This window comes from Alligator sinensis, unplaced genomic scaffold, assembly GCF_000455745.1.
Source record: "Alligator sinensis unplaced genomic scaffold, ASM45574v1 scaffold778_1, whole genome shotgun sequence".
Lineage (NCBI taxonomy): Eukaryota > Metazoa > Chordata > Crocodylia > Alligatoridae > Alligator > Alligator sinensis.
In genome coordinates, this window is record NW_005842946.1 from 170440 (window position 1) to 180142 (window position 9703).

Consider the following 9703-nt stretch of genomic DNA (forward strand, 5'->3'; position numbering starts at 1 on the left):
CCCCAAGAATGCTGGCTGGAGGGAGGGGCAGGGACCTTCTGGAAGGTGATGCAGAGGAACCGAGTCATGATGTCTGGTTTCAACTGCTGCTCCTGGGTCTGGAGGGGAGACAGGAGCAGGTATGAGATGGGGGAGGAAATGGGGAGATGCAGCCAGCTTTGGAGGAGATGCAGCCAGCTCTGGGGTGGAACAGCTAGGGAATGGATGAGTATAATGCCATTCAGAGAAGGCTTAAGATGTGTCCAACCCTAAGATGGGGTAGCTAGGGTATGGCTGAGTGTAACATTGCATTTGGAGGGCTGAAATATAGTCAGTTCTGGGGAGAGAGGCTGGAGAATGGCTGAGCATAATGCCACTCCAAGAGGGCTGAGATGCAGACAGCTCTGAGGAGGGTGGTTGGGATATATAACAGTACATAGGGAGGGCTAAGATGCAGTTGGCTCTGGGGTGCAACCACTAGGGAATGCCTGAGTATAACAAGGGCCTGCTGGTGCTGAGATGTAGCCAGCCCTGGGGTGAAGCACTGAGGAGCAGCGGAGTATAAGGCCACTCCAAGAAGGCTGAGAGGTGGCTGGCTCAGGGGAAGGGCACTGTTTGGGCAGGAAATGGCTGGGGAGTACCTGGGTGATGCAGAAGGGCCCCAGCTGCAGTGGCTCATTCTCCAGAGGCCAGTAGCGCTCACACTTTTTCTGTGGGGGGGAACATCAGTCACCAGGAGAGGGGAGATGCCCCTCACAACCCCTCGGAGAAGAGGGAGAGCAGGGGGAGGGAGGGGATCTCCCCAGAGCCCCACAACTCACCCGGCCCATCTCCACCTCCCGGCAGGCCATGATGATCACCTGGAGAGGAAGGAACAGCAGTGGGTGGAACCCAGGCATCTAGGCTTCCAGCCCTCACTCTCTTACCCACTAGGCCCCACTTGCCTCCCAGAGAAACTAGGTGTCCCGGTCCCACTACCTTCACCCGGTACTGCCACACCATCCTCCAGAAGTCCAGCAGGGTGTGAGGTAGTGGCCCCTGTGTAGCAATGTAGCACCTCTGGGTCCCAGCCCCCTGTTGGGGATAGATGGGGGATAGAATGAGTGTCTCTTGTTCTTCAGCCCCTCCCTCTTGCCCCCATCTGCCTCCCTCCCATCCCCAGGGGTACCTTGATGAAGTTGGCGTTGATGTAGTCGCCCTGCCCCTCCTCTGTCCGCAGCGTCAGCACCACCCGCGTCTGGTCATCTGGGAGTGAGGAACAGAGGGGTGAGTGTGCTCATTTCTGGGGCACTGTGAGGCACATGGGGAGGTCAAGAGGTGGCAGCTCTGGGGTGGCACAGCTGGGAACAGCCAAGTATAACAGCACAGCAAAGACTGAAATGCAGGCAGCTCCGGGGTGGGGTGGGTGAGGATGGACAAGTATAATAGTACAGGGGGAGGCGAAGATGCAGCTAGCTCTGGGTATGAGCAGATGGGAATGACTTAGTATAACACAGCACTGGGAGGGCTGAGATACAGCTAGCTCTGGGATGGGAGTAGCTGGGAATGGCTGAGTATTATACTCAGCCATGGGAAGATCTTGCTTGGTGTCAAGATGCAGTATAACAACACATGGGGAGGCTGAGAGGCAGCCAGCTCTGGGGTGGAACTGATGGGAACAGCCAAGTAAAACACAGCCCAGGGAAGATTAAGATGCGGCTGGCTCTGGGATGGGGTGGCCTGGGACAGCTGAGTATAACACTCCATGGGCGCCTAGATCTTGGGTGGAGCAGCTGGGTAATAGCTGAGTACAACAGCACATGGAGAGGCCAAGCTGTGACCAGCTCTGGAGTGGGGCAGCTGAAACTGGCTGAGTATAACACAGCACTGGGAGGGCTGAGATGCAGCTAGCTGTGGGGTGGGACAGGTGGAACTAGCTGAGTATAACAACACTGGGAGGGACAAAAGAAAGCCAGCTCTGGGGGTGGGATGGCTGGGGAACAGCTAAGTATAATGCTCTATGGGAAAAGCTTGCTTGGTGCCAAGATGCAGCCAGCCCTGGGGTGGAGTGGCTGCAGACAGCCGAGTAAAACAACACATGGGGAGGCTGAGAGGCAGCCAGCTCTGTGATGGGACAAGTGGAACTGGTTGAGTAAAACATAGCACTAGGAGGCCCAAGATGTAGCCAGCTCTGGAGTGGAACAGATGGGAATGGCTGAGTATATATAGCCCAACATGGGGAAGACTGAAATGCTGTCAGCACTGAGGTGGAACAGCTGGCCTGGCTCTGAGGCAGCCAGCCAGCTCTGAGGCAGAGCCCTGGGGAACAGCCACTTATAACAGACAGCCCCTCCTCTGAGAGGGGGGGTTGGACCCCAGCCCAAATGCTTGGGTCCCCCTACCACTCACAGGGCAGAATGTCCTTGTAGCGGTTCTTTTTGATGTTGTCCCGTGCAGCGCCGGCATCTGTGCTGTATCCTGCTTGCTGCCGGAAGGCCCAGGCCCGCTCCTTGATCTCCTGTGGGGGGAAGAAGGGGAGTAGTTAGCAGGCCCTAGAGTGGATGGGGTTAATGGGGCAGGGTAGCCAGGCTCAAGATGCAGCCAGCTCTGCAATGGAATGGCTGAGTATATAACGTGGGTAGAAGCACCCAGCTCTGAGTTGGAACAACTGAGCATAATCCATGGGGAGATACAGCCAGCTCTGGGGTGGGGAACAGCTGAGTAGAACATATGGTGAGATGCACCCAGCTCTGGGGTGGAACAGCTGGGGAATGGCTGAATATAATGTCTGGGCAGATGCAACCAGCTCTGTGATGGAAAAGTTGTGTATATCACCACACAGCACCCCCCTCCCCAGCCCTCATTGCCCTCCCAGAGCAGGAAAAAAAATCTAGGCTCCCAGGCTTTGTCCATTCCCCCACCGCTGGGCTCTACCCCAGAGATGGCTGCATCCCTGACACAAAGGCAGCCATTGTTCTGCAGGTTACAGGGCAGGTGATGATAAGGGAGGTATCTGCATAAGGGGGTGTGGCTTGGAGGACTATTTTACATATAGGAGGAGCCAGATTATATATTTGCATGAAGGGTAGGAACCTCTGCTGCCTTCTGCCACCTATGGGCAGGGGGTGGGGAACTCAGATGCCTGGGTTCTCTGGGTGGGAGGAAGGCTGGGGGATGAGAGCCTGGATTCTTTGGAGGGGTAGGGAGTAAGAATGGGGGGTGGAGGTTGTGTGCCCAGATGCCTGAGTCCCTGGCAGGCTGTGAATGCAGAACTGAGAGTGGGGGGCTGGGCTGTGGGTTCTGCGTTCTCTCTGCAGTGGTTTCAGCTGGGGCCTCGGGCTCGGTGTTGAAGTCCTGGCTTGACGGGGGAGCCCCTGGGGCAGTGCTCGCCTGGAGATGCAGCCAGCTCTGGGGTGGCATGGCTGAGAAACAGCCAAGTATAACAGGGCACTGGGAAGGCCAAGATGCATCCAGTGCTGGGGTGGAACAGCTGCATATAACACCCCAATGGGAAGGCTAATATGTGCTGAGATGCAGACACCTCTGGGGTGGGGCAGTGGGGCAACAGCTGAGTATAGTGCCCCCCTCACCATACACACAGCCCAGCATCCTCTAGTATTCTGCTGGGCTGCACTTTAGGTGGGGCATGGCTCTCACCTCCCCAAACCCCACTCCCCTTAGAACAGGGAGAGAACTCAGATGTTCGGGCTCCCAGTCCCCCTGCTTGTACCCTCCAGCCCCCAATCATCTCCCAGGAAACCCAGGTGCCTGGTCTCCCAACCCCCTAGCTCTAACCTAGCAGAAGCCCCATCTAGAGACAGAACCCAGGTGAATGGGCTGTTAGTTCCCCCAGACTCTAATCCTTCCCCCCAGCCCCACTCCCAAAGCCTCCTAGAGCAGATTGGGAACCCAGGTGTCCCAGGTTCCCAGCCCCTCCCCTTCCCTCTCCACCCCTTCTGCCTCACCTGGAACTCCTTTTCGAGCAGCCCAGGATTAGGGCACACCCGGCACTGCAGGAAGGCCTGGAGGGGCCCCACAGGGGAGGCCATGGCTGGAGTTGGGGAGGCTCTGGGGCTGCCTGGACAGATGGACAGACCGGTAGACGCCCAGCACAGCGATGAGGAAGTCCTGCTCCCCGCCCTGCTGGGATGGGCCCAAGCATGGCCTGGCAGCCTGCCAGGAGGGCGGGAACCCTGGTGTCAGGGCAGGGGGAGGAGGGGGGTGTCACTCACCCCCCCCCCCCCCCCCCCGGCCATCAAGCTGCCCCACCTTAGAGCTAGGTGCATTTCAGCCTTCCCTGTGCCCTGTTATACTGCACCAGTCCCAGCCACCCCTCACCCAGAGCTGGCTAAGTTTCCCCTTATATGACTGTTCCCCAGCTGTTCCAACCTAGAGCTGGCCGCATCTTGGCCTTCACCATGTAGTGTTATATTTGGCTGTTGTCATCAGTTCCACCCCGGAGCTGGCTGCATCTCCCCATATGTCATACTCTGCAAGGCTAGCTGCCCCAACCCCAGAGCTGGCTGCATCTAGGCCTTCTCTGTGTGTGGTTATACTTGGCCGTTCCCCAGCTGTTCCACCCCAGACCTGGGCTGATCTTAGCCTTCCCAATGCAGGGTTATATTCAGTCATTCTTATCTGGTCCACCCCAGAGCTGGCTGCCTCTAAGCCTCCAGATATGCTGTTATAATCAGTTGCTTTTCCAGCTTCTCTACCCCAAGCTGGCTGCATCTCCATATGCATTATACACAGCCATTCCTCAGCTATTCCACCCCAGAGCTGGCTGCATCTCAGCCTTCCCTGTTATACTTAGGTTTTTCCCACTGTTCCACCCCAGAGCTGGCTGCATCTCAGTAGCAGACCACCCCTCCCTGCATGCTGTTCATTGCGGCTGATCTCTTTCAGAGCTAGTTGCATCTTGGCTGTAGGTGGCCCTGCCCAGGCAATGTTATACTTGGCCGTTTCCCAGCCACCCCACCCCAGAGCAGGCTGCATCTTGGGCTTCCCTTTGCATTGTTATAGTCAGCTATTTCCAGTTGCTCCACTCCAGAACTAGCTGTATCTTGGCCCTCCCTGTGCCCTGTTATACTCAGCTGCTCCCCAGCCATGCCACCCCAGAGCTGACTGCATCTCCCTATATGTTATACTCAGCTGTTTCTCATCTGCTCCACCCCAGAGCTGGCCACATTGCAGCCTCCCCAGTGTCCTGTTGTTCTCAGCCATTACCCAGCTGTTCCACTCCAATGTTGGGTGCAGCTCAGCCTTCCCTTTGCACTGTTATACATAGCCATTCCCAGCTACCTGGCCCCAGAGCTGGCTGCATCTAGACCTTCTCTGTACCCTTTTATACTGAGCTGCTCCCCAGCTACTTGACCTCAGAGCTGGCTGCATCTAGGCCTTCCCTGTGCCCTGTTATACTTGGCTGTTCTTTTCTGCTCCACTCCAGAGCTAGTTGCATTGCTTCCTTCCCTTTGTACTGTTACACTCAGCCATTCCCACCTACCTCACCTCAGAGCTGGCTGCAACCCAGTCCCAGATGAGCCCTGACTACATGGCCTTATATGCAGCTGTGTGCAAGCCAACCCACCACAGAGCTGGGTGTATCTTGGTCCCAGAGCAGCTCTCCCTACTTGGTTCCCTTGCTGCCCCACCTCCTCTCCTTGCTTGAACAGTGACTGCAGGAGGCCACGTGCAGCCAGCTCCGGGGCAGCTGGGGAAACCTGAGGTGCTGAGGGAGGGGGTCAGGGTAGGATGGAAAAGGTGAACCTGCCTCTCCACCCCAGCCTGTGGGGAGGTCACGGGGCCCTGAGTCTACAGGGAGGAACTGGAAAGATGAATGAGAGATGAATGAGAGAGGGTGACACGTGAGAGGGGAGCGGTGCCACTGGAAGCTGGGATGCTTGGGTTCTCTAAGAAAGGAGGGGGCCTTCTTATGTGGGGGATGCAGCCACCCAGGGCCACCAAGGCCTGTTGTTGTCATGGCAACAGTGGGGACATGACCCTGCTAGTCAGTGGGGGGTCAGACAATGATGTCACTGTGCGGCCACCTTACGGCCCCACCCTAAGGTGTCCCCATGCTGTCACGGTGTGCGGTGATGACCCCACAAGGCCACGTGGTTAAGAGGGCCTCGTGGGGGTTGGGGGCACAGCCCAGAGGGTGATGTCACGGGGCCACGGGTGATGTCACAGGGTAGCGTATGGGGGGGTGGGGCGAGTGATGCCATCATGTGCCACAGCGACGTCACAAAGAAGGGCAGAGACAAGACTGCAGGGGGCTAGGAACCCAAGTGACAACGCAACACCATGACTGGATGACGTCACCGCACCGCTCAGAGGTCAGCTGGCGCCGTCACTCCCCACCTCCTCCCCATTGGCTCCCTCCTCTAGGCCCAGACTTCCGATTGGCGGGAGCTGAGGGGACCGAGCCGTCCACCATTGGCCGCCGTCCGCCACGCCCTCCGCGCCTCCATTGGCCGTAACGCTACCCAAGTCCCGCCCCCTTCTGGTTCGGCGCGCCTGATTGGCTCTTGGCGCCGCACCGCGCCCCCTTGGCTGGCTGTTGCTGCCTGTGAGTGGACCCGGAAGCGCTGCCTGGGAGGCTGGAGCTGGGGTAGGGTGAGGGACAGGGTCACGTGGGGAGGGGGGGACCCGGGACTGACGTAAGGGGTGACCCACGTGGAAGGTACCCCGGGGCCATGTTGGGGTGGGAGGGCCGCTTCTGTGGGAGGGTCACGTGGGGGTTGGGGGGGCGAGGGTGAGGCAAGGGGGGGACCCCCTGGGCAGGGAAACACTGCTAATTTAAGGAGAGCCCAGGTAGTGACTGATTTGGGGGCATCCCAGGCCCTAGGTAGGGAGAGAGGTGTAAGGGCTGGTGGTTACCTCTGGGGTGATGTAATGGGGGACCCACCCCAGGGAGGGAATCCCAGCGATGATGGTATGGGAGGGGCTTACTGGGGGGGAGGGTAACTGTGGTGCCCCCAGGATGGCAGAGGGACACCTGTGTATGTGGGGTGTGGGGCATATCCATATGGTCCTATAGTGGAGGGGGCCTGCCCTCCCCTGATCTTTTGAGGGGCAGGGACTGGTGGTGCTAGGCTGTAAGGGCTGTCAGCTGGGCCCCACCCCAGAGCTGGCTGTATCTCAGTGCTGGGTGTTATACTTGGCCATTCCACCCCAGAGCTGGTGCATGTCTGCCTCCCCCATATACTGTTACACACAACCACCACAACCCCAGAGCAGGCTGCATCCTGGCATCGAAGGGTCTCTTCTTATGCAGTGTTATACTTGGCTATTCCCAGGCTTCCCACCCCAGAGCTAGGCACATCTCAGTCTTCTCCATGCCATGTTATACTTGGTCATTCCCCAGCTCCTGCATCCCAGAGCCCTCCACATCTCAGTTTCCTCATGTGCTCATATACTCAGCAGTCTGCAGCCACCACAATCCCAGAGCTGCCTGCATTCTGGTGTTGAGGGGTCCCTTCTTATGTGCGGTTCTACTTGGCCATTCTGCAACTGCCCTAACCCAGAGCTGGCCGCATCTCTGCCCTCTCTTTAGGGGCTCTAAAACAGAGGAAAGTCCTGGATTAGCCTTTGCACCAGGAGGGCTTCTCTGGTGTTAAGATGTGGCCATCTCTGGGATGGAGCAGCTGAGTATAATGCCTTGCCCAGCACAGAGATGCATTCAGCTCTTGGGTGGAACAGCTGAGTGTAATGCCACAGATGCAGGCTGTGCCAAGATGCAGCTAGCTCTGGGGTGGAATAGCTTGAGTATAACACTATACAGAGGCTGTACCCAGTGTAAGGTTGTAATCAGTTCTGAGGTGGAGCTGCTGGGGAATAGCTGACATGCTGTAGAGGGAGAGCTGAGTTGCAGCCAGCTCTGGGGTTCTGTATCTGGGGAAAGTCTGAGTATGGCACTGCATGGGAGGACTGAGATGTGGCCAGCTCTGGGGTAGAACAGGCTGAGTGTAACACTATATGCAGAGATTGCACCCAGTGTCAGGATGCAGTCAGCTCTGTAGTGGAGCATCTGGGGAACAGCTGAATATAACACTGCAGGGAAGGCTGAGTTGCAGCCAGCTCTGGGGCACAGTATCTGGCAAACATCTGAATACAACCCTGCTGGGGGATGGCCAAGATGCAGTCAGCTCTGAGGTGGGAACAGCCACATATAATGCCCACCTACCCCTGATAAGCTCCCCTGGCGGTGATGTGGTTTGGGACAGGAAGTGTGGCTCTGGGCCGTGGGACAGCATTTGCCCTGTGACTAGGACCACTGCCATGTGGGCGGGCTGGTCCAGCCAGCTTCTTTTTGTCCTATCCTGATGCCTGGTTTCTCTGAGAAGGGAGGGACAGCTAGGGGGTGAGAGTAGGGAGTGCTGGGAGCCAGGATGTATGGGTGCTCTGCAGAGCCTGGGACTAAGCACCACCCTCTGTCTCTCCCACAGGTGCTGCCTGGCATATGGGGATGGCAACCGGGGAGGAGATGGCCCCAACCCTAGGTGAGGCTCTGCCCCCATGGGGAGGTGTGGGGAGGGAGCAGGACTCTGGGGTGGTGGTGGGGGCAGGAGCTTGCCCTGTGGGGGGGCAAGGGTGTCTGGGGGAGACACTCTGGTGGGGGGGACTTTTACCAGCCTGATCACCTGGGGTCTCTTTCTTCTCTGGGGGAGAGGCGGCTGGGAGCCTGGATGCCTGGGTTATTTTTCAGTTTGGGTGTGGTGGGTCCCAGCAAGCATGGGGGTTGGGAGCCCAGACACCTGGGTACTGTTTACACTTGGGGAAAGGAGCAGGGCCTGGTGGGCTGGCTTCCTGGACACCTGGGTTCCCTCCTTCCTCTGAGATGGAAATGGGGCCCAACTACCTAGAGCTGGGATTGGGAACCCAAATGCCCGAGTTCTCTCCCTGCTCTGTGATAGGAATGAGGCCTGCCTGTGGGGCCTGGGAGCCTGGACTTCTATGTTCTCTTTCCTGTTCCTAGTGGGAAATGAGGCCTGGTTAGTTGGAGCAGGGGGTACTGGGAGTCCGGATACCTGGGTTCTCTCTCCACTCTGGGGAGTGGAGCCTGGTGGGATGGCTATCCAGGTTCTGTCCTGGATCTGTGATGAGTATGGGGCCTGGCTACTTACAGTGGCGGGGAAGGATGCTGGGAGCCTGGATTCTTTAGGAGGGAAGTGGGGCCTCAGGGGGACTGGGAGCCCGGATGCCCGAGTTCTCTCTCGGCTCAGGTCTGGTTACTTAGGGCAGGTGGAGGTTGGAAGCCCAGACACCTAGCTTCTTCCCCTGCCCTGAGATGGCAGTGGGGCCTGGTTTTTTAGAGCAGTGGGTAGGAAGCCTGGATGCCTGGGTCCCCCCTCACCTGTCTCTCTCTCCCCCAACACAGGTCCTGAGGAACTAAGTGCTGGCCTGGAGGAAGCAGCTCCTGGCTCCATTCCCAGCCCCAGCCCTGGCTCTGGAGCCTCTCGTGGGGTGGAGGAGGCTGGGGGCCCGGGCTGGCGGGCACGGCGCAAGCACGTGTTTGTGTTGAGTGAGGCAGGGAAGCCCATCTATTCGCGCTATGGCAGCGAGGAGGCACTCTCGGCCACCATGGGTGTCATGACGGCCCTCGTCTCCTTCGTGGAGAGTGGCCATGATGCCATCCGCTCCATCTGCTCTGGTATTGGCTGGGGGGCAGGGTAGAGGACACTGGACTGGAGTCTGGCCTGGGGGCACTAGGGTGGTGTGTGGGATATGGACTGGGGGACAGGGG

At 58.2% G+C, this 9703-nt stretch overlaps 2 protein-coding genes across 2 annotated transcripts in view; one reads left to right on the forward strand and one right to left on the reverse strand.

The window, feature by feature from the left end:
- PTPN18 (protein tyrosine phosphatase, non-receptor type 18) overlaps positions 1–4065 on the reverse strand; it is a 16342-nt gene extending 12277 nt beyond the window's left edge. Inside the window, exons 1-7 of the mRNA XM_014526045.2 lie at positions 3924–4065; positions 2368–2476; positions 1148–1224; positions 958–1053; positions 801–839; positions 621–689; positions 36–98 (exon numbers count right to left, since the gene is read on the reverse strand). Coding sequence (XP_014381531.1) covers positions 36–98; positions 621–689; positions 801–839; positions 958–1053; positions 1148–1224; positions 2368–2476; positions 3924–4007 — 537 coding nt within the window. The 5' untranslated portion in view covers positions 4008–4065. The remainder of the gene's footprint in view (positions 1–35; positions 99–620; positions 690–800; positions 840–957; positions 1054–1147; positions 1225–2367; positions 2477–3923) is intronic.
- A 2280-nt stretch (positions 4066–6345) lies between these two features.
- The window catches only part of LOC102388478 (vacuolar fusion protein MON1 homolog B), a 9604-nt gene continuing 6246 nt past the window's right edge, over positions 6346–9703 (forward strand). Inside the window, exons 1-3 of the mRNA XM_025192568.1 lie at positions 6346–6568; positions 8406–8459; positions 9338–9610. Coding sequence (XP_025048353.1) covers positions 8420–8459; positions 9338–9610 — 313 coding nt within the window. The 5' untranslated portion in view covers positions 6346–6568; positions 8406–8419. The remainder of the gene's footprint in view (positions 6569–8405; positions 8460–9337; positions 9611–9703) is intronic.